The 23,519-nt window shown below is 37.2% G+C and overlaps 1 protein-coding gene across 1 annotated transcript in view; it reads right to left on the bottom strand.

Moving 5' to 3' along the window:
* Nucleotides 1-23,519, bottom strand: part of CERKL (ceramide kinase like) — a 52,033-nt gene that overhangs the window by 4,402 nt on the left and 24,112 nt on the right. Inside the window, exons 3-10 of the mRNA XM_058027581.1 lie at nt 18,473-18,604; nt 13,454-13,517; nt 10,672-10,814; nt 4,623-4,697; nt 3,399-3,576; nt 3,070-3,138; nt 2,724-2,749; nt 2,533-2,641 (exon numbers count right to left, since the gene is read on the bottom strand). Of these exons, the coding sequence (XP_057883564.1) occupies nt 2,533-2,641; nt 2,724-2,749; nt 3,070-3,138; nt 3,399-3,576; nt 4,623-4,697; nt 10,672-10,814; nt 13,454-13,517; nt 18,473-18,604 (796 nt within the window). The remainder of the gene's footprint in view (nt 1-2,532; nt 2,642-2,723; nt 2,750-3,069; nt 3,139-3,398; nt 3,577-4,622; nt 4,698-10,671; nt 10,815-13,453; nt 13,518-18,472; nt 18,605-23,519) is intronic.

Here is a 23,519-nt window from a genome sequence, read left to right as displayed (position 1 = left end):
AGCACCAAGTAACAGCTACCATAAGTGCTGCGAGGCAGAGCTGTACCCAGAAAACAGAGCCATCGTGCATGGGAGCCCCCCCAGCACAGAGCCCGTGCAGATGGGCTCCCCCACCCCCCCACCAACACCCATGCTGCCCTAACCAAGGCTGCCATCTCCAACTCACACTCTCATAGCAGTTCTTGGTACAGCTCTATTTATACATTTCACAAAACAGTCATGTACTAGAGATTAAACAAGAAGAGCCCCCACAGTGCAGATGCTCTGTGGCTCTCAGTATCCAGCCTCCATGGGTATTTTAGCATCTCTGAGAACTGTGAGCCGGTATCAGTTCCCCCATTCCTTAATGGAATGTACTTGGGCACAGAAACTAACTGGAATATCCATGCAACCATGCCTAAGTCCCATTTGAGTTATATTTGAGTCCCATTGATCAGTGTTCAACAAGAGTATCTGATGAACATGGCAATCCCTGCTGAGACTGCCTTCTGGAGAGAGCTGGTGTATTTCCTATCTTCTGCACTTATATACATACATATAATTATTTCTTTATTCAGCAACTATCTTAGGAAAATATCTTAAGAGTGTTTAAAAAAATTTCTTCCAGCCTACCAGCCCTGAATGGGATAGTTCAGCTAGCCACTGAACAGCTGCATCAGGAAAGTTCTCAGACTATGGTAGCAGCACTATCTGGGAGGATAATTGTTACATAAACATTAAGCAAGTCACCTGGCACAGCAGTACTTTGCTGATTCAGGAAAAAGTGATGATGACATTTAAAAAGTTGCCTCCTTATCATATTTGTTTCAATAAAAGGGCACAGCAGACTACTGGGCATTCAGCACTAGGGCCTTTCATCTTTTGAAATGACTAAGAATTCTCATTAATTCTCTAAAAAGCCCATCTGCAGTGAAGCACAACACCTATGCTGTGAAAAAGACATCCCACAGGGCTCACAGAGCACAGACAGTTAAATGTATCTGGACACATTCCTGCAAATTTAGACCAGTGTAACTGGTGTCACAGGCAGCAGCCAAAGCTTGCACCCCACTTCAAATGTCTTCACACGGCAGAAACCTCGTGGGAAAAAAGGAGAGAGAAGAAACCTATGTGAGTTCCTTCCATAGTGGGTCTGGAATCTCTAACAACCAGTGCCATATTTTTGTTTCCCATATTGGAAAGACTTACAGTTAATATGCCATTCACTATGACAAAGGAAACTCCTGTCTGAGTGTACCCTTCCTACTCTACCAGCTGACCACACTTCAAGATTATTTTTAAAAAGAGATGAAAGAACAAGTGGGTATTCTTATACACACAAAAAATAGGGAGATCCACTGAGCAGCTACACTGGGATGGAAACTGGCTTATTCAAACCTGCAAAAACTGCATGGAGATGTCACAAAATTCCCTGTCACTGAGAAATGGGGAAGAACAGATAGAAAGAGAAAGCAAAGCTAAAATTCTCATCAGAATTTCCCAACTGACTAGAAAATAAAAACACTAAATGCAGAACAAAGTTTCTGAGATGGGACAGCATCAGAGCATTATCTTGAGGACTGTGAGACTAGCGGGACCCTGGGAGCAAAGAAAACTTCTCATTAAGAGTTTAATCATAAATTATTTGGTGCTACATTGTTTCCAAGAAGTCAAATTCTACCAAATAGGCCAGTAATTTTGAAGAAAAATACCTCATCAATTCTTCTCTAATTTCAGCTAGTGACAATCTAATGAAAGAAAAGGGACTCATTCCATAAACTTCCCTGAGTGTTGAGGTTTTTCTGGTACACATTCATGCATGTTCACGTGAGTCTCTGCATTCTTTTTATGAGGGAGCATTTTGTACTTTGCATACAACTACAAAGTCTGTACTTGCTATTCTGCTCAATTGCCAACTGGATACAAGAAGTACAAATATTTACCACCTAAGAACTGCTTTGGTCAGCACAAAGCAGGCTCTCAACAAGGAGCTAAAGGCAAAATGAATAAATGTCAACGACCAGGTTACATACTCCTTTGCTTCCCCAAACCCTGCATGTAGAAGCTTCATTTCCCAAGTTCTGAGGGGAACTAAACAAAAAATAATAAGAAGAAAAAGACAAGTGTGAACTTTAGTCCTTAATAACATGAGAAAGACTCTTATTTCATTTTTGCTGGCTTCAGAGCAGAAGACAAGGGCCACTTTTATATTTGAAAAAATAAAATTAAATCTAAGGGTGAAGTTTCCCCATAAAGCCAAATCCTATGACAGATGACTGCTCCATGACTACTACTTAAGTCAGACTTGCCAACTAATTTAATCACAGCAATTATCCACTCATAATTCTAGTTAGACTGCTTGACCTTATTTGCCTGATCCAAAAACTGATTACAATTCCTGGGATTATCGAGTCTGCTGCAGTCTCTGCTCCCTCCCCCAGTCCAGAGGGACTAGACTACCTAAACATAGGCTCATATTCTTGGAAAAGCCAAGGTCTTAAGGTAAGATGTCAGAATTTATAGACATGACTAATTCTCTAAACCCATACTGACCTCGTATTAGGTGCCAAGCCTCTTGGTGCCATTGAACACAGACAAGGGATTGCCATAATGCTCACATTCAGGAAGTGACCCTGAATTTTCTGCCATTGATCCTTGCTACCTAAATATAACAGAGTAACGCTATATTACTCCAGTTAATCAGCCATGGTTCAGTTTTAAAAATCCTAAAAGCAGAAACTCACCTTTTTTCGTTCTCTCTTTCTTCCTTCTAAAAGGGTGGAAGCATGTAGGTAAAAAAAAATTAAAGTCATTTGCACATTTAAGCAACACATAATTTATAAAAAAAGTAGCATATTAGTGGAACTGAAAAAATCAATAATACTGACTGGAAGACTGTCTTGTAACAAGATCCTCTATAACAGTCTACAGAAAACACTTTACAATATGTACAAGTTTGCAGTTGTCAAAATAAATACTTTTTAAGCTTACATCACCTGTTGATTAAATTTGAACAAAGTAAAGAATCTGTACAATTTTATTCTTCTTCATTTCTGTAGCTTTGGAATTACTTGAGTCAGTTTTACTTACCTGTCCTTCTCATGAGTGTCTTCCTGCAGAATTTGTAGAGGGAGAAATGATAATTCACATTCCTCTGGCCTAGAAAAGTAATGACATTTACTAGGATGTAAACAAGTATTCTGACTGTTAGACACACTTTTATCAAAGTTAAGATGATTTTTAGGAGATTCTGAATGTATAGAATTTATCTCCTCTTTGACTTGTAAGATACATCACATCTGAGTTAAATCTGTCTGTAATTAAGATAAACTACTGCTCTCTGTCTTTATGAGATTCATTATTTCCATTTCCTCAAGAAAATAAGAAACACTAGAAAAACATGACATCTCTTGGCATACCTGAGATCTGCCAGGGTTTTGATGAAAGCAAAATCCTTCCTCTGGCTGGAGGGCATCCAGCGGTGCCTCTCTGCCAACGCCAGCGTCCTCGCCCCAAACCCGAACATGGCCGAGAACCCAAAGCGCAGCAGCTTCCTCGGAGTGCTGAAGGTGCACACATCCACTGCCTGGATGTGTCCTACAGGTGCACAGAGAGACAAGAGAAAAGAACAATCTATGTTTCAAATGATACACAACTTACCGTTTCTTTTTCATCTACTTTAGCTGGGGGAAAAACCTGTCCAGACACCTCTCTCTCAGAATCAAAACCAGAATCCATCTAGATAAAATTAAGACTCTATCAAAGTAGTAATTTCAGATGCTTGAAAATTTTAAAGCTATAGTAAAGCATTCAGCTACTTCATAAGGCTGCAAAGGGTCTGAGTCTTAATTTTTTGCACATTTTCAACAAGTAGAATCAAGGAAAATGTAATATTGCTAATATTTGCATAAATCTCTGCAACTATTTCACCAAATAAATGTAATGACTGCACATTGTACTGGAGGATATATGGGAACTCTTAAACATAGGTTTGAAATGTATTCATGTTTACAGTTATAAAATATAATTCTGTTCAAGATAGGATATATACATTTTTTCTTTAATAGACCCTGCATTCAGTGTCTCTGATTTCTAAAGAAAGACAGATTTAGATTTTGCCTGTAAAGGGTTTTGTATTATGACTTGAGAAATAGAGCAAAGGCTCTTCCACTGCAGACTGCAAGACCAAGAGAAGAGATACTCAAGAAGGACCTTAATCTTTTTTCTCTTTTTTTAATTTAAAATAAAATTGCTAAAGAAAGACTGCCTTGAGAGTAAAATTAACATTTTCTGACAAACTATTTGCTATTTCTAAGACCTAAAAATAAGGTTTGCACTAGCAACCTACTTTTCCCTTTCAGCATAATTATATTTTCACATTCAAAACCCATTTATTGTGCAGACCCAGTGGCAAAGGATACAGTTTTTTCTATGAATAAAGCTTTCTTATAGAAACTGTTAGTAATTAAGGGAAATGCACCTGGAGCTAAAACCAGGATAGAATCATTTGGGTTTAAAAGTCTTAGAATATAGGTTACAGTGACACAGCAAAATGCAATGTCTTTACTGAGCAACTGGTTATGACAAACTTCTACACACTGCTTTATTATTTATAACATGGTAGTGAATGTAAAAATATTTACCCATTACAATGTGCAGTGCTGCTGTCACTGCATGTTTAATACCATAGAGTGTATGGGCCAAAATATTTGTAGTACCTGTAAAAGTGAAAAAAAAACCTGCTGTAAAAAAACATGAGAGATAGAGAGTAACCAGTACAAATATACACAGCATTTTTAATTACTGCATTTTATAAAAAATAAAGCCTGCCCATAAATTCTCTTGTTAACAGCAGAAATGCTGAATAGTATTAAATTAAAACCTTTAAAACTTCCAGAGGTCTATGAAATCTTCTCTGCAAATTCATTCATAAGTGCCATAAAAACTAAGCAGTGGGAGAAACAAGTTTTTCAAAATATTGCCTGCTTGGATTTTTTTTAAATCATCTCCTTAATCATCACCTCTTATATACCCAAGTGCTGTACTAAGGAACTGGAGACAGATTATCTAGTAAGATGCATTTGGGGAATATTTTAGGTTGGTAAAATAATACCAGACAGTGTAAAACTGTACATTTTTCAAGCCAAATGCTATTTAATCTAGTCAAAGATAGCTGCTGTGCTTCTTGCAGGCTACATTTTAGACTCCTGGAATAGTGAACAAAATTAATTACTGCACATCAGCTTCACAAGTAAGAACTCAATGACTGAAAAACAGGGCAGGCAGAATGTGACATCTGACAAAGAGGGGACTTGGACTCAGTGCACCCAAACTGATCCTTCTCCCTTTTATTTGTCACTGCCTGGATGCTGGCAGCAGCCATTCTACCAGCACCAGGGAGAAGAGAAGAACAGAACTTGAAACAAGGACGTGAATAAATCAGGTGGCAAATAGAAGAAATAGTCAAAACCCAGCAATGTCAGCACTGAGTTGAAAAAGAGAGTGGAAAATCAGCTGTCAGTTTGCAAAAGAAAGAAGCAGAGTTCTGAAGGCCCACGACTGCTGATGATTGATATCTCAAGGCACTTTACCTGGGTAAGAAACATGCTGATATGTATGTAAATTTTGCCCTTCTGTTTTAATGCTTAGGACATAAAATACTGTGCATCAGCTGACTTTTGAATATAAATTTATTTTTAAAATCATGAAGAAGGAGTAGTTGCGTCTTTCCTAAATAGGTGTAGTTTAAAAAAAAATTCAAATTGATTTTTCTCACTTCTGGCATTAGGCAGGCAGCAAAAGAATTCACCTCTGGAAAAATAAAGGCCTGCCACCAAACAGGCAGAATATTGACTTCTTCATATCACTGAGTAAGAGATGAATAATTCAATAAAATTTTAATTAAAAGAACAAAAATTACATAAGAACAGTTTAGAACCTAACATTCTCATATAAAAATGAGCTCACATATATTTTATAATAATTTTCTTGTTTCAATTATTTAATAATCTAGAGCAGCAATGGACAAGTCTGGATGTTAAATTTGCCCTAAGTTTTATGGAAGATAAATACTTTCAAAAGTGAAAGATACTTTCAAAAGTAGGGGAGAGAAGGGAAGAAAAGAAAAGACTAGCACATGTCAAGTAACAGGCACTCAATATTTAAATCAGCACTTTAAACCATAATGTACCAGATTGAAAAATTTTGCTTCTCCCCAAATTCTGTTTTTATGTCATACAGAGTGTAGAAAAAATACTGAATTTGCAAAGACTGATGTACATAATTACAAAGCTCTAAGGCATCATGCCATTCTTATTCAGGAATGTATCTTTGATTTTTTCCAAAAATTTCTTTAAATAAAAATTTCAGTATAATAGGGAATCTCACAGATCACCTGTTACATCCTTAGTGCACCCTAGCCTCTGAAAGCAATTTAGAACTTTATGGAAAGCTGCCATAACATCAGAGAGAGGAGCTCTGTGTTCCTGCTATATGAAGGAAGTGAGGTACATCTTTTAAGGTAACAGATACCCAAAACCTACAAAACCCCCTACATTTGACCTAAAAAGCAATTCTTCCCAGAATACTACAAGTATTTGCCCAACATTATCTCATGTTTGAATGACTTGACAATATTTCATGTTTGAATAACTTCATGTTTGATTTAACTTCCAGATCCAACTAGTTCTGCTTTGCCAGTGAAGGTAGCTAGGGATGTAATTAAAAAATACTCAAATATTTCCTTCAGTCAGTATTATACAGCTCTTATGAACTGTTATGAGTACCTCTCCAAAACAAAGGAAATCACACATACAAGCAGCAGATCGTTACAAGTCAGGCACATCATGTTTACTTCCTGTGTGTCAAGACAGGGCAGTTGTTATTCTAAAAAAATGTTTCACTTCTCACTGAAGATCAAGCTAATTAAAGAGCACAAGGTGGAATATAGTTTGGAAGATCAAGCTTGGTATGAGTTTAATCTGCAATCCTGATTTAGGAGTAATTTATCAATGCAGATGGCAGCAAGATACCAAACAACCACAGCTGAAGTCGGTACCAATCTTCAAACTGACTTTAATGAGACCTAAATCTCATTCCTACTAAACAGGATAGGCACAAGTAATTGCATCCTTCTCTTAAATCTTTGGAGCTTTTTAACATTTGCAGAAGTAAACAAAGCAAAATCCCACCCTTTCAGGACTCCGAGGAAGATGAAACAAGTTCTGTGTTCAAAAACAAAAGCACCACATCCATCCTTCCACAAGCTGAAGAACGAGGCCAAGCACAGTTTTGTGGGAGCAAGCACCATCATATTCTATAAAAACTCCACTTAGCACATGCCTAGCAGCAGTTTTAATCCCAATAATGACTGAATAATGTGCCTTATTAACTAAGTCCTATACAAGCAGGATGCCAGACAAAATAATCCAAACCAAAACAAACAAGCAAACCCAAACATGCAGCCTATAAACAAGGTAGAAAAATATACAAAATTAAGGACCCAAGCCCATCTTATTTAAATAGTGATTCAATAATGGTTTTAATGCCATTATTCAAACTCCCAAGTAATCTCTTTTCCCCTATGCAAGCTCAAGATATTATGTACCAATAACAACAGTTCCCCTGAACACTATCATGTTACTTCAGAACTAAAAGCCTTTGATGTCCATGACTTGCACTGCTCACACATTAGTAAGTCACATTTTTAGTTCTCACTTCAGCTACTCAATTTAATGTGAAAAGGTTTTATCCATACAATTCCACCATCTCTATCATTAGCATTTTTTACAGAAACAATTATTTTATTACTCCAAAATGAAATCCTGTTCAAAATATCAACCGATTTTCCTGACATTACAAACAACTTCCTACCACCTCCTTCCCACCAAAAGTGCAAAAGCATCTCAGTAAGAACAGAGTATCTGCAGGTCATGTAAAGCATGACTGATGAAGGTACCAAACAGAAATTGTAGAGAAAAAAATTGTCCTTGGAAGTGCAAGCACTTCTGCAGTACAATTAACTTAATTAACCAGACAACATGAATATTCATAAGGCTGTTAATGTCTCCCCCATCCAAACAGATAAATGTGATGTAATGACTTCCTAGTCAAGCATAGCTAAAATTCTGATGAAAACTGCACCAACATTTTGGTTCTTTGCCTGAAATATCACAGAAATTAACAGTCCCTCAGTAATATTTTATTTTCTGAATTAATTGGGAATCATGATTCATTTATATGAACCCCTTTGGATCAAAAGGTTCGTAGGCATCAGATAAAGATTGTCTCTTGTTCTGTAACAACTGGATAGCTTTTTTAATGTCCTTCCACAGTTCCCCCTCCCCTTTCTCTGTTTCCCCCTCCATACAGTTTCTTAGCAGTAGTTCCCATAGCAACAAACACTCTTGCTAATGGCCAGCAGTACAACTGCAGGCTTCCCCACATCTCATCCATTTGATTTGGACCACAATAAGGCAGCTCAGTAGAGTACTTCAGTAAAAACATACTCCCCTCTGGACCTCTCTCTTCAGGAGGTAAATTGTTTCAAAAGCATCTTCTTCCCATCAAGAGGACTGAAAGTTCAAAATGCTGTCTTAGGTACTTATTATGGAGACTAAAACCAGATTTTAAACCACCCACATAATACTATCCTGTAATTCAGTTGTTGATTCTACTTGGCTGGAAATTCCTAATAATTTTGTACAATGGATTTCTGGTGGGGAAAAAAATGTTAACTGACCAGAGTTGCATCCTCATGAGAACAAGCATCATAATTACCTGTTTCCTAACTGAGCACCTCATGGAATATAGAAATCAAACAAACAACAGATTGTTTTTAAGAACCTATTAGGAGTTTCTCACAATATCATTTTATGAACTGTTCTGATCCTCTTTCACAAAATCTATGCCATTCTGTGTAAGAAACCCTACAGAATTCTTTTGGGTTTACAAGTCCTTTCTGATCACAACATATCTGTCCTAAAGTGAGGAGAGAAAGCACCACTGAGAGGCACAGTGACCCACACACAACATGGAGTCAGGGGCTGCAGAGGCTCTGTCTCAGGACCCTTGAGATATTCACAGGAACTGAGCTGGTAAGTGATGGCCCAACTCAAATTCATTACCTTCATGTCTTTGACATTGCTGTCTCTTTTACCAAGGGCTTTTGACCTCAGAGAAAGCTAATGTAGTCTTGCTCCTTAAGAAGAAACTAATGGTCCTTTCATGTGTGGAAACCAAATCAAAGCATTTAAAAATCTGCTGGCTCGGTTCAAAGTGACATGCCCCTTTTTTCTGTAGAAAACTCAAAACAGTGATTTGCTGTTTTACTGGCTGTAGGAATGTTGTCCTTACCAGTTAAAAACATCTGAGGAACTATGTCAAGTAGTCTTAGCACACATTCACACCAAAGAGTAATGTTCATGCAAAAACACCTCTCTTCTTTTCAAGAGAAGTGATGCATATAGCAGTCCAGAATCAACCCTGACTGTACTGATTTGTGCTGCTTTTGGCTGGGGTAGAGTTAACTTTCTCCCCAGTGACTGCTATGGGCTGTGTTCTGGATTTGTGCTGAACACAAGGTGGATAATACAGAGATGTTTTTGTTATTGCTGAGCAGAGCCTACACAGAGACAAGGCCATTTCTTCTTTTTCTCACTTCCATACTGGTGAGAAGTTGGGGGTGCCTGGGAAGGTGAGAGGAGACACAGCCAGGACAGGTGAGCCCAGCTGACCAAAGGGATATCCCAGACATATGACACCATGCTCAGTAATAAAAGGGGGGAAGGGTGGGACATTTGAAGTGATGGCACTTGTCTTCCCAAGCCACTGTTACGTGTGATGGGGGCCCTGCTGTCCTGGAGATGGCTGAACACATGGGAAGCAGGGAATGAATTCCTTGTTTTGCATCGCTGGTCCTTTTCCCATTAAACTGTATCTCAACCCAAGAGTTTTTCAGCTTTTACCCTTATTATCCTCCCCCAGTCCCACAGGTGGGGCAGTGATCAAACAGCTGTGTGGGGCTGGGCTTAAACCACAACAGCTCTTGCTAAAGCCTTCCTGCTGGGCACAGCTACACCCCAAGGAGGGCCAATAAAACACTGAGGAGAAGGGACACACAAATCCCCCAACACAAACAAAACCACACCACCAGATACAAGTTAATAAAAGAGCAAGATGACTTTTTAAGAGAGACAGATTTTCATGTCTGTAAAGGAGAAAGTCGTTTTTTGCACACAATATTTTTTTTTACTATAATGCACACAATGTATTTCTGAGACACCATTTTAAAATAGACCCTAACCATGAATCCAACTGAGAAGAAAACTAGAGATGCAAATAAGGAAAATCTAGAAAATAAAGTTTTCACTTGGTATAATTTCTGTCGGGAAATAAGACTGAAACTTGATCTTGTATGGATTAGCTGAAAATTATTTTAGTTTTATTCTTTCTCAGCTTCTTCCTTCAGGCAAAGAGCTCATCTGTGCCATTACTATAAATTATCATTACAATTTAAAATCAAGTCATTTGTAATCAATATAAATGACCAATTTAGGACATTTATTCAATAGCTCCCTTACATAACTGAAGCTTTAGCATCAAGAACTGCCTTTAGTAGCCAAAACTGTAAAACATGCCAGAGGGACTAAAACCAGATGACTAACAAAATGTAACAGTACCTTTCATACTTACCTGCTGGTATTACTCCAAGAGGAACTGGTGCTCTGACAGGCTTTGACACATATTCTGTGTCTTTCCCAGCATCTATCTGGGCTCTGAGCAGTAGCCCATGAGCAACTTCACTGACAGATCCATCTCCACCAACACAAACCACCCTATTACAAAACAAAAATGCCAAACAGTTCAAAACAAACTCTTTCATAGCTGAACAAACAAGTGGAAGGCAGCTACCCACACCATATACATAATGGTATTTCAAAAAGCTAAAAACATTCTTTCTTTAACAACAAGCTTGGGTTTCATTGTCAGATCAGTAAATGTTACTTGATGCTCCTTAAGCATTCTTATTTCTGCTTTCTGTCTGAGTAGGAGTAAATACACTTAAAAAATGACAAAGTTTTTCTTACCTTACCACACATCATGCACATAAACTGATCAGATGGAAGAACCAAACACATGTTTAAGTGCCTCAGTGGAAAAGCTCTTTGCATCTTTCAATGCTGACCCATACAAACATTCCAATGCCTTTTAATTGCCCTTACAATAACAACTCACCAAATATTGCAATAAAATAAAAAAACACTTGAAAACAGCTATTTTCCTACACTATGCAGGCAGTTGAGGGATTTAGCAAAGTATAAAATCCTGGTGCCAGCAATCCTTTGCACAAAGGTACTTAATCACTGCTTCTGGAGCGCATAATTAAACTCCCACCTGCTGTGGCTATAGAGAGCAATGCATTTGTCTCTAAAAGCTCTGTTACAGCAAACCTTTTTTTCCTTGTTTTTGTTTATTTAAGTACATATTACAGTGATTCTCCAAGTTAGTAAACATATTTTAATGATAAGAATAGTAATAATACATTCCAAGCATTTATGACAGAAACATCAGAGTTACTTTGGGAGCAATTCACCTAAATTATATTCTTTTCAAATATCTGTATGAATGCAGTTGTGAAACTGTGCCAAATCATTCAGCCGGGTAAAACTGGTCAGATCTTTATAAGAAAACATTCATTATGTTATTAATGGTATCAAATACTTAAATTCAATTACCTCATCACCTTTCACATTTTCCTTTAGTTTCTATTATTATTTCCAAGCCAATTTTTAATCTCTAATTTTTAGGAATATTTCCTCTATCTAGCTAAACACTGCCACATTAAATTTAAAAAAATACAATATATAGCTGGAAGAATAGAAAATAAAAGTTTGAGGCACATTTTCTTCCTGCTTGCAATCAGGAGCCTTTGCCTTTCTTTTGACTCATTTTTTGTTTATTCCCAGGCTTAAAATTCTCTGTCACAGTAGCAAAACCAGTTAATCTTTGAAGTCTGAAAAACTTATACCTTCTTGTATACAAGAAGGACTTGTGTGGATTGTCTTCTAGCTATTAAAACTTTTGAAAACAGATATATTTTCCTCTGATTTTGGAGTGCTGTGTAGAGAGAGTCCAAGGAATAACATGAGAATGCTGCTAATTTTGTTTTTTACTATTTTAGCATTAATCATCAAGAGTTGCATTTTTGGCTGGAAATAGAGATACCAGCAGGCACCTGGGATTCCAAAGCCAATCAGTGAGAGCCTGCTATGCATAAAGAGTAGAAAGTCTTGAGCCAACAAATTTTACTTAGACCTTGAAGAAGAAAGAGAGAAAGAAACATCTTTCTGAGAAAAAGAAACATCTATTTAACCATCAGATGCAACTTTATTAATCAACTATTCACTAAGGACTGACTAACCCAGGCTACTCTAAATATTCTTGATATTTTAGGCTCCTGCCTAGGGAAGAAATGTATGTATGGGCATTGTCTATTTCTTTTTCTGTTCAGATAGGAAAACTCAGCTGAGACAGCAGCATCACAAATGCAGCCTCTCTATTTGTCACCAAAGCTCAGCCACAAGTCAGGGGCAAAAAGCCGAATTTACAAAGTGCCTCAATTTTCAGTGTCCCTAAAAAAAATATGGATAGCAAAAAAAATTTAGAGGGTATAAGACATCTGCCTGTGGTCTTTCAAAATAGAATAGTGACTAGGTAAATCAGAGAAATTATAAATACAAACAAACAGCTTTGACAAAGAATTAACACATAGGAGTGTCACTTTCAGAAAGCACTGAGATATAAACTTCCAGTTTTCTACTGCAAATCATAAACTTCAGTTTACCTCATACACTGTTAACGTGGAAGGAATCATAACTTTCCTAGTGAGAAAATCAAGCTCAGAAATTGCATTGCTAGATTGTTTCCATACTGCAATGAATAATAAAAAAAAAACATGTTGTCTTGTCATTTCCACATTTTTGGGTCTCAAAAAAAAAAAAGGATAGCAAAAAAGGTAGAGGCACATATGCCTGTGGTCTTTCAAAAGGGTTCCAGCTTGGATCTGGTTACTGGAGAAAGCCTTATAGGGGAAGTTCTCAGTGTCTACCCAAAGATCAAAGATGAAACAATTCAAATATGACTCAGTGTAGAAGATACGTATGAAAGAAGATACAATGCAGGCTTCGTCTTCTTTATCTTTGTATTCTTACAAATACAGAGACTGAAACCCTCATGAAGCATATTTTCAGAGAGCTTTATGTACATTTACCATTATTTATGAGTCCAAGATGCATTTCTATTGTCAGTAATTAATAAACACCAAAGTGTTTAATGAGAACTGAATTTCCCAGGTTTCATATATATGAGAAACAGTGTAACTTTTTAAATACCCACGGACATAGTTTTTATTGGAATACAGATGAAAAACAACCTGATGAGATTTACCAACCTTCATAGTCACTAACCAACTTACCCATCAAATGCCTGCAGTTCACATTCTTTAAGTACTGAGAGAGCATGTCCTTCATATTCGGTTACTGTGGAAAACATCAATTAGCAGCAGATTAGATAATTTAAAATTATTTTGTCCATCCAACATAAGGAACACAGAATAATTTGATTCAGATTATTTTTAAGTCATTAATGCATTAAAAGGATAGAAGTTATATTTTACAGTTATGCTAGCTAAAAGGCCAAACACTAAATTACAGCTGCTATCAGATACATGGCTATTTCATGCATTTAAATTTGGATAATTCAAGATGTTTGTTGCATCAAAATGCAAGTTCTAGCACTGATAGAGTTGGTAAACTAAGGAAAATAAGCATTTCCTCAGTTAAGATAGAATTACTTCAGCATCAATCAAAGTTAATTGCCTTTGTGTTAGGATATGCAAATTGCTAAATCAAAAATAAGAGGAGTTAAACACAGAAGTATGAAATCAAGCCAAATACCAGTGACAACAGCATATAACACACAGAGGAAGGTGGCACAAGTATACACCAGAGTTCATAGCCTCTGGAGGAAATGAATCTGTCACTCCACATTGATGTCTCTGTGTTTGCTGATACCCCATATAGTACTGTAAATGCCAGTGAAGGCAGGATAAACTGGCATACTACAGATGGCACGAAGCATCATAACTACATTTAGCATTTTCTAGGGCAGCTTTGCCAGAAGAGACAGCCCAGCTGCAGCCACCCATCAAAGATTTTTGCTGACTGACATGACACTTGCAGATGGATTTTTTGTGTAAGAATGTGCATCATTATATGCAAAATTACATTAATCTTTCATGCTTGTCTGTCCCTGGTGCTCACATAGTTCAAGGCTTTTCTCCAGTGTTCCTAAACACTGCTAAAATTATTAGTCTTGATGTCTAAAACAATCATTCCATAGCTGTACCTGTTCCAACAGTATTTCTACAACTATTCAAAAGCTGCTTACAAGAATTGAAAATATCCCTATCTCTTCCTATTTAAACAAACACACAAGTACGTGTGTGGACATAGTGAGTGTATATATCTTTTCTCCCAAAAAATGAGAAGGAAAACAAAATCAAAACAAAGGTGATACAATTTTTACACTTCACACTAAAAATTTGTTTATATTGTCTGTAAGTTCAAAATCCCCCAATCAGTACCAGCAAAGTTCTCATGCTTTGTGTTTTGAAAATTTTTAATTAGAAAAACAGAGTTGTTTTGATTATATGGAAGGCAGAGATTTATCATTTTGCTGCAGAAGCACCTATCACTGTAATAACTTTTGGGAATTATTTAGAGAATTTACTTTCATGCAGGGTCTCTCTGGAATATCAAAGCACATTATATAAGCTACCATATTCAGCCTTGCATTGCCAATGGGAACAATGCTTTTATCAATATCTGTAGGCTGTGTGAAAAGTGACCAATAAAAGTGTGCATCATGCAAAAATGCAGAAAGGTTCAAATATCTTACCATTGCTTAGCTGTGAAAGAAACTCTTCCCATGAAAATAGAGTTGGTTACCAGGTTACATGCCTTTTTAAATGAACACGATGACATTTAGAAAGTTATGAGTACAGTCTAATTAAAATTGAACAGTAAATAAGATTTATTTTGTAACAGAAAACATGCTCAGTGCTTTCCTAATGTAATGTAAGTTATGCTTACTGTTACAGAATTAATTCACTCAAGGAACAAGGACATAAAAATAAAGAGGGCTCATGTCTACGGAGAAGTCAATAAAGGCAGTAAAAATGACTACTGTTAGCCAGATTGAGAGCAAATCCATCCTCTTTGCATCTAATTGCTTAAGTTTGGAAACTATGTAGAAGTACTGCTAAGGCTTAAGACTGGGGAATTACAAGAAATTTAAAATTTGATGAGAGAATGACAAAGGATCTATTTTGACACATCATGACAAAAAGGCAGTGAAAAAATGAGGTTTTCAGGAAAATCTTTGTGAGAACATATAGAGAATAATTCGAGTAGAAAAAGAACCTAGAAAAATCCAACACAGACATAAAAAGACCATGTGTAGAAAGTTTTCTGCAGGCTTGACAACCTCCAGAAGGGCATGTATAAATCATTCTGATAGCTGGAAAAAAAGCTAAGTGTTTGAATATTTGGCATTGTTCCAATTCAGGAGGAAAACAAACAAACAAAAAAACCTACTGAATGTGTTTTGTTAATAGGAAGAAAGCTTCTTTCATTGTTTGAGAAGGATCCAAATCTCATCTTTGTCAAAATCATTATCACAAAAATATAATTTGATTATTTTTGACCATTTGTAATGCACAATTTAGAAAGATTTTCTCTTTCTTTTGTCCTTAAGTGCCAGATAACAGCATTCTGAAGGAAGGACACCAAAGGTGCACCCCATTTGAACAGAGTCACACATACTCCAAAAACACTTCAACATCCTCTTCACGTGGCAAACAAGAACCAAGGGCTTGACCACTACACACAGAAAAAGCAATATAAAATTAGTTCAACACTTCAAAACAGGGGATGCTTTCACATGGCACCTGAACATGCTGGCACTCCTGCCACAGACTAAAATCAATGGGATTAACTGTTACTGATGACAGCTTTTTCTCATCCAGCATCAACACCAGTTATCTGTTGGTATTTACCATATGCCAATGCAATTTACCATAAACCAGTGCTGTTTGTCCAACTCTCAAATATTCCTTTCTTTTGTGGTTCTGCCCTAAGAATAGGAGTTAGGGAAGGCTGTTATTTTTGCCTAAAAGTCCAGGTTGTAATAGTGCATAAGTGGAAGCAAGAGACTCAAAACTATGAAGAGAAATGAGACAAGCTAGGATTCTGTCAGGGTTTCTTTTATTTATTTTTCTTTAACTATGTGTAAGATTTTGCAAGACACTAAGGTATTTCTAAAATAATAGTTCCGATTATCACAGTTTGCCAGTACCTGCAGGTATCTCAACAGTGGAGTGAGCTTTTGTAGAACTCAATTTTTGGAAGAGTCACTGTTCTTATCCTAGCAGCCACATCCCAGCTGCAGCACAAAAAAATTGCCTAATTCTTAAAAGAGGTCAGATTTTAACTATTGTTTCACCTTAGCCACAATTCAAAGTATTGCTTCAGTTTAAATTTGCTAATTCACACTTTCTAGAGCTCTAAGCACTTCAGAGGTTTGCTTACTGCATGTGACAAAAAAAATCTCAAAAACCCAGCAAAACACAATCCACTCCAGAATACCTTTGATTATTTTTTACTGAAATTATTAAAGTGTTCCACACAAAGCTGTCTGGGAAAAAAAAAAAAAAAAAAGAAAGAAAACTCTACAAAATTTTAAAACAATTAGAAAAAGTGTTACTTCAGCACTCACTTATTTACAGACATGTCTTTAGATTGCCACATGTCCTTGGGTAGGAGAAAATATTTCCACTCCAGACTTCTAAACACATAAGAAGTTTATTCCAAGAGAAGCTATAATGAAGAATAAAATCTGGAAAGCCTCATCAGAGAGGAAGCAACAGCTACCAATGTACAAGACTGGCTGAGGAGAGCTCTGCCTTTCAGCACTCCACTGTCAATCTTTGATGTTCTGAAGTGGTTTAAGTAACCTGAAAATTTTTTATTTTTTATGCACTAGAAGCCACTTCAGAGGTTCAAATTTGCTTGAATTTTTTTGTGCTCAACAAATTTTAACTTCTCATTCAATGAATTTTAAATATGTGCATGTGGAAAAGTCTCAATGTAAACTATCTTCAGTGCAAAAATTGTACAAAAGCCTTCACAATTTCAGTGCCCAATACAGCTTTGTACACCACCAGTTATGTAAATATTGGCCATGCTCCAAAACAGCAGGAACAGCAGGAAGCACACTCCAACATCACAAAATCCAAAACAATTATGGGAGGAAAAAACCCAGTTCAATTTACTTGAAATAAAGTGCTTGGTTTTATTAGAATAGGGTACCAGTGGACAGGATTTTTATTCAGCACCCACCACCACCCTCTTTAAAAAAAAAACAACATAATCCTTAATTATTTAGTTCTCAACTAGCATTGAAAACTGCAATGTAGTTTTCTCATTTTGCCTGTAGGAGGAGTGTTAGGCAGCTAATAAGCACAGGAGTATTTCAACATTGCCCAAATAACCTTAATTAAAGGACAGGCCATTAAACATTTTTCTGGCTTCACTCAGAAGTTTCCTATTAAAAATTCAAAGACAAATACTTAAAAAATAAACTTTAAACTGTTTTTATTCCACTAGTAAAAAGGTTTTTGAAACCTCCACAAATGATATTCACAACTTGTATTAAAACATTTTTTTAAAATTGTGACCAAACAGGGCTAAGTCAATTTATAATATGACAACATAATTAGTCTGTTCACACTATGATCCATGCCTTCCAGGTAGAAAAATATGTCTGTGAAAATTAAAATTTATACAAAGCTGCTGGCATTCCCTCTCAGTTCAGGGTAGTTAGGAAATTATTGCTACAGAATTCTAATACAGACCATCATTTTCACATTTCTTCTAATGTGTCTTTAATATTCAATTGCTTTTACTTTAAATTGTGGGCTAAGTAGTTAAAAAATACACGGATACAGGGAATAAAATTAGCAAGATAATTTTCATCTACCATTATTGCACTAGTATATTCTCATGGCTAAGTGAGATCTTACCAGAATAATTTTTGATTATTTTGCAACCGGAACTAGTCATCATTTCATAATAAATTTAAGGAACAACTACAAGATGAGATCATCTATAATTTGTCAAGTCAGTTACAACAGACATAGGAAAAAAGACTAGATTACTAGTATTGATTGCTACAGGTGAAAAGTACTGAATCAATAAGAGAATTACTAAAGCCCTTTTCGACAAAATAAAAATATATTGTGTTGTATTAACTAGAACTCCAAATGCAATACTTGCAGTCAAAGGCAATAGGGATAAGCAGTAAATTGAATTTTTCTCACATGCTTAACTATTAGTTTCACAAAGGATTAAGTTATACTTCTGAAGCAACTTACCTGTAACATCAGTTTTTATGTCAGCAAGTTTAAAAAGAGGTGCAACTTTTTCATAATAAATGTCAGTGGCTTCTCTTTTGTGGCTGCTTGGATTAACAAACACTTTCAAGGATTTAGGTCTGTTTTGAAAACCTAAAATTAAAACAAAACATTCAAGATTACACACAATCTGACTATTTTTACAGCTTAAATGGTTTTTAGAAATCAGAACCATTACAATACTTTGACAGGACAAGTAAATTACAGTCTAAAAATGTCTCAATTTCTTCTTGCATTTGTACTACTTACCTTTAAATTACAGCATTGATTAATTTTGTTTATACAGGTAATAAATAGCTGTAGGAACCAGAAAAAAGTGCTTATGTCACAGCCCAGTTAAACCCTGATTCAGGAGCAGGGTGAATGTGAAGTCTGGGCACCAAAAAAGAAAAGAAACCCAAACATAAAAACGCATCTTTGTTGGAATTTAATGACTCATCCCAGCAGGTATACGAAAGTAACACCCAACAAAACTGACACAACAATCCAACTCTTTTCTTTTCTGAGAGTGCAAATCAAACAGTCCAAAGGAAATTTTCTCATAGTAAAGGAGGTTCAAAAATATAAAGAAATAGAAAATTGGCAGTACCATTTGGAAATCTGCTCATTTAGGCCTTTGAAGTAACAAACTCAAAGGAAATAACCCTGAAATAACACTGTTATGCAAAGCTAAACCTTGTTTTGCACATTGATCACATGAAGTAGTTTTATTATTTGAAACATGGCATTTTGTTGAAGAGTAAATAACTCATGCTAAACCAAAAACATTACTTTTTAAATTCCCTTTTCTAGAATTCCTACAATGGCCATGGTTCAATGAGGCTGCTTTGCTGCAAGAAGCAAGCAGTAGTGTGCAATACTGCTCTTCTTATGGTGTTTATTCAAAAGACTTGATTTGAACGATTCTCAATTTGGTTTCAGGACCAGGGTAGACTATCACTTTCTTAGTCAAAAGCTAGAATATCTGGCAAGTGTACTGCTTTCAACATTCAAGAACAAAATTAGTAGTAGCCAAAGGAGCTACATAGGGAGCCAAGAATGAAAGCACATTTTCCTGCCCGTAAAGAATACTACTTCAATTTTTGCAGCCACAGGTACCTTCAGAGTGTCAGCAGGGACTTCCTGCAGCTCGTTCCACTTACTCTACCTCAACAATTGAACAGAAATAGTTATTAAAGAAATTATAGCTAAACACTATTTCAACATTAAAGAGGAAAGTATTCCTTAAGATCAAAACATAATTATAGAAGTCACAAAGATAATTTTTCCTTTTATTTCAATGCATCAAAGAATCTTGAAAGGAAAACTAGCTCTTTATCCAGTTTGTGTCAGAAAATTTAGAAGAGTTTCTTAATAATTTCTGAAGGAAATTATTGTATCAGTTTTCTGCTATAACCTCAAAATCTTACACAAAAAAATGTATAACCATGTTTATGTGAAAATGTTGCAGAGAGTGCCAAGTCATTGCACAGCAAGTTAATCCTGGAGAATCCTGAATGCCTGCAGTAACAAGCACCTGTGTTCAGAAGCATCTCTTTCAAAAAGGAGGAAAAAGAAAATAGGGAACTTGGAGAGGGCTACAGATGTGCTGCAGGGAAGGGTTGCTGTTCATGAGGGCCCTGATCAGCTACAAGAAAGGTCTGAGAAAAACCTGACGATGTTCAATAGGACAAAGGCAAGGCCAGCACATGGGCCAGCCAAACCCTCTGAGCATGGGATGGGGCAGGGCCCAGCAAGGAGCACCTCAGAGAGAGCTGGCAGCTCCAGCTGGGAACACCTCAGGGAGCACTGGCAGCTCCAGCAGGGAGCACCTCAGAGAGCACTGGCAGCTCCAGCACCTCAGGGAGCACTGGCAGCTCCAGCAGGGAACACCTCAGAGAGCACTGGCAGCTCCAGCACCTCAGAGAGCGCTGGCAGCTCCGGTACCTCAGGGAACACTGGCAGCTCCAGCAGGGAACACCTCAGAGGGCACAGGCAGCTCCAGCAGGGAGCACCTCAGGGAGCACTGGCAGCTCCAGCACCTCAGAGAGCACTGGCAGCTCCAGCAGGGAACACCTCAGAGAGCACTGGCAGCTCCAGCACCTCAGACAGCACTGGCAGCTCCCAAGGGACCAGACCCAACATCACTGGACTGTGCCAGGGCAGCCAGGAAGGGCAAGGGCTCTCTGGGCTGCAGGAACAAGAGGGCAGTCAGAAGTCCAAAGGATGGCACTACAGCCTTGTTGTCAGCATCTCCCGAGCCTGAAGTTGAAGAGCTGCCCCCCTTGCAGGCTCCCAGCCCAGGAGAGATGAAGGCAGCAGGTCCAGCACGGAGCTGCCCCCACAGCAAGGGGCCGGAGCAGGCCGCAGGCAGGAGGCAGCCGGCCTGGCCAGCCCCAAGGACAAATCTACCAAAATCTTTCCTTGAGCATCCCCTGTGCAAGCTACAGGCCTCCAAGCCAGGCTTCCTGGAGATGCTGGGACAAAGAGGCCATGGGCACAAGCGGCACAAGGAATATTCCAGGGTGAAATAAAGAAAAACACCCTTCACAATGAGGGCAGCTAGCCATAGATGACACTGTCCATCCTTACAGATTTTGAAAACTTCTCTGGACATGGTTCTTAGCAACCTGATCTTTATTAGAAGCTCACCTGCCCTGAGCAGGAAGCCAGAACAGATCATCTCCAGATGTCCATTCCAACCTAAAATCTTCTTGATTCTCTGGAAACAGAAAGAAGCACTGCAGTTGTTTTGTCCTGTTTGTACTGCAGTGGAATGTCTTTTTACAGGAATTACAACACAAACAAGGAAGTCTAAATAAAAGCTTCCAAAGACAATTAATACATATAAATAATTATCAGAAATTCATTGTGTCTTAATTGAAATCCACTAACTGGTATTGTTGCAGTCCTGTAGAAGTTATAAAAATAACAAGACCAAAAAAAAACAATTTCTGTGACTATCATTTGCCTAAAGCATCAGGCAAATTAAAAGTTTCCCATTTAAAAATTAAATGGAAAACTTCTAAGAATAAAGACCCCTGCTTCAAAAGAGAAAAGATTTAACCAAATTCATAAATGTGCTGTCCTGTTTCTCATCTTATTTACAAGAAACTGTGATCAGCTGGTCCTCCTAACACTCAACTCCCCCACCAACATCCACAGCTAAAAATTGACTTCAGTCATGGATATCTGAGTATACCTTTAAAGTTATAAAATACAAACAAAAACCACACCCCCAAACATACAAATACAAGAGTGCAATGGACAAAGCAGGGGGAAAGAATAGAAAATTAAAGTTTGTAGAAGTAGAGAAGGCAGATTAAGCGTCAAAACTTCTGTTACCCAGACAGTGTGAGTTACAGTTCTGCAAAACAGACATCAGGAGAAAAGTGAAGGGAGAAAAGCAAATATCACTATCTCACTTCAATGTTTTTGCATGTGACATGTAAAAATTTAACCCTAGGTGGCAATATAAAGTTTCAAAAGAAATCCTACAGAGGCAAAAGAAAATAGACTTTTCAGTTGGGGAAAAAATCCTAGATTTTTGAGGAAATGGTTGAATTTAAGTTTTTAAGAAAAATTAATTCCTTAAAGCATTCTAAACTAGAAAATTTATTTATAATTATGCATATTGGGCTATTGCTGAAAAGCATATCAGAGTTAATAGATAAATCCCAGCAAGACTTTCAAGAATCAAATGAATTCACAGGATCAAAGTATTAAAATATTCTCTTTATGACTATTTGAACATCAATTTACTTTTTTAGAAAGATAAAATATTTCATTGACAGATATATTTTTCATAAACATTTGAGCAGAGATGGTGCCCTACTGAAGTGATTTTACTTGTGCCAAATAATTGCCAACTGACATGAAAGGATGATCATGACAAAATTTATTACTTTATCATTCCTGGTGTGCACTGGACACGTTAGAACGCACCAAACCACTGAGTTTAATGAAAGCATATTCTGCAACAGCCAAAGATTAAACTTTCACACAACATAATTGTGAAGCTTCTTTAAAGTGTTTTTGAATAATAATCTTTTAATTGTCTTTAAACAACATCTGTATGAATGAATCAATGTCATTGACTACCGTGTGCAACTGATCCCAGTCTGCCAGCCTTTTGGGGCTCCCCTAACTGGTATTCTGTTATTGTTTTCCCTGGCTGCTCCATTTGAAACGAGCCAGCAGCCTAAAGCAGGAAGGCCAACTGTTCCCCTAGTACTAACAAATGTGCTAATATGCACTAGTTTAAACTTGATCTATCAAGTGAATCAGTGAACCATGAAGGGTGGTGGGTCAATCAGGGTGTTCTGAAAACAAAGGCTCCTGGGGCAGCAGAGACGCTGTGCTCAGACATACATCTGTGCTGCTTTCAGGCCCCAGCCTCAGCAAAATGGGTTTATGTTACAAAAGTTAAGAGCCTGGAATCATGTCATTACCACCTACATTTATAAATACTTTATACAACATTAGGAATATTATACATGACAAAAACTAACAATATGAGACAGAGTCGTTGATGTAACTATGGAGACGCTGCTGTTAATATTAACTAAGCTAAGTTAATGTTTAACATTAATGGTTTAATTAAACTTCATGCATGAAGTTTCAGGCTTTCATATCAAATCCCCGTGTGATAGATACTACAGAACAGCAGATAAAAATAAAATGCACTTTGTGCTGTTTTTGCTACTTTATCATTTATTCTTAACCACATTTACTCTCTTGTTAGTTTACAGAGTTTTAAGTCAAGCTTTTTCAAATCAGCTGTTAGTAAGTCTTATCTTGTTAAAAACAATTGATGAGCATTGACAACTGTACATTTTCTCTCATTTTTGAGCCTGCCTCAACCCTTTCAGAACCACTATGTATTTGCACGTGCAGAGGATTTTAGAAGAAACAGAGAATTCTACTGACACAGTGTGCCCCCACATGCCATGCCTGTAAATCCTGTACAAAGATGTGATGTATAAATGGAAATCACTGAGAGTGGGGTGTGCAGCAGGGCTGACACAAG

The sequence above is a fragment of the Melospiza georgiana genome, chromosome 7 (assembly GCF_028018845.1).
Source record: "Melospiza georgiana isolate bMelGeo1 chromosome 7, bMelGeo1.pri, whole genome shotgun sequence".
NCBI classification, from domain to species: domain Eukaryota; kingdom Metazoa; phylum Chordata; class Aves; order Passeriformes; family Passerellidae; genus Melospiza; species Melospiza georgiana.
Note: the sequence above shows the minus strand (reverse complement) of the source record. Positions and strands in the feature narration are given on the sequence as shown.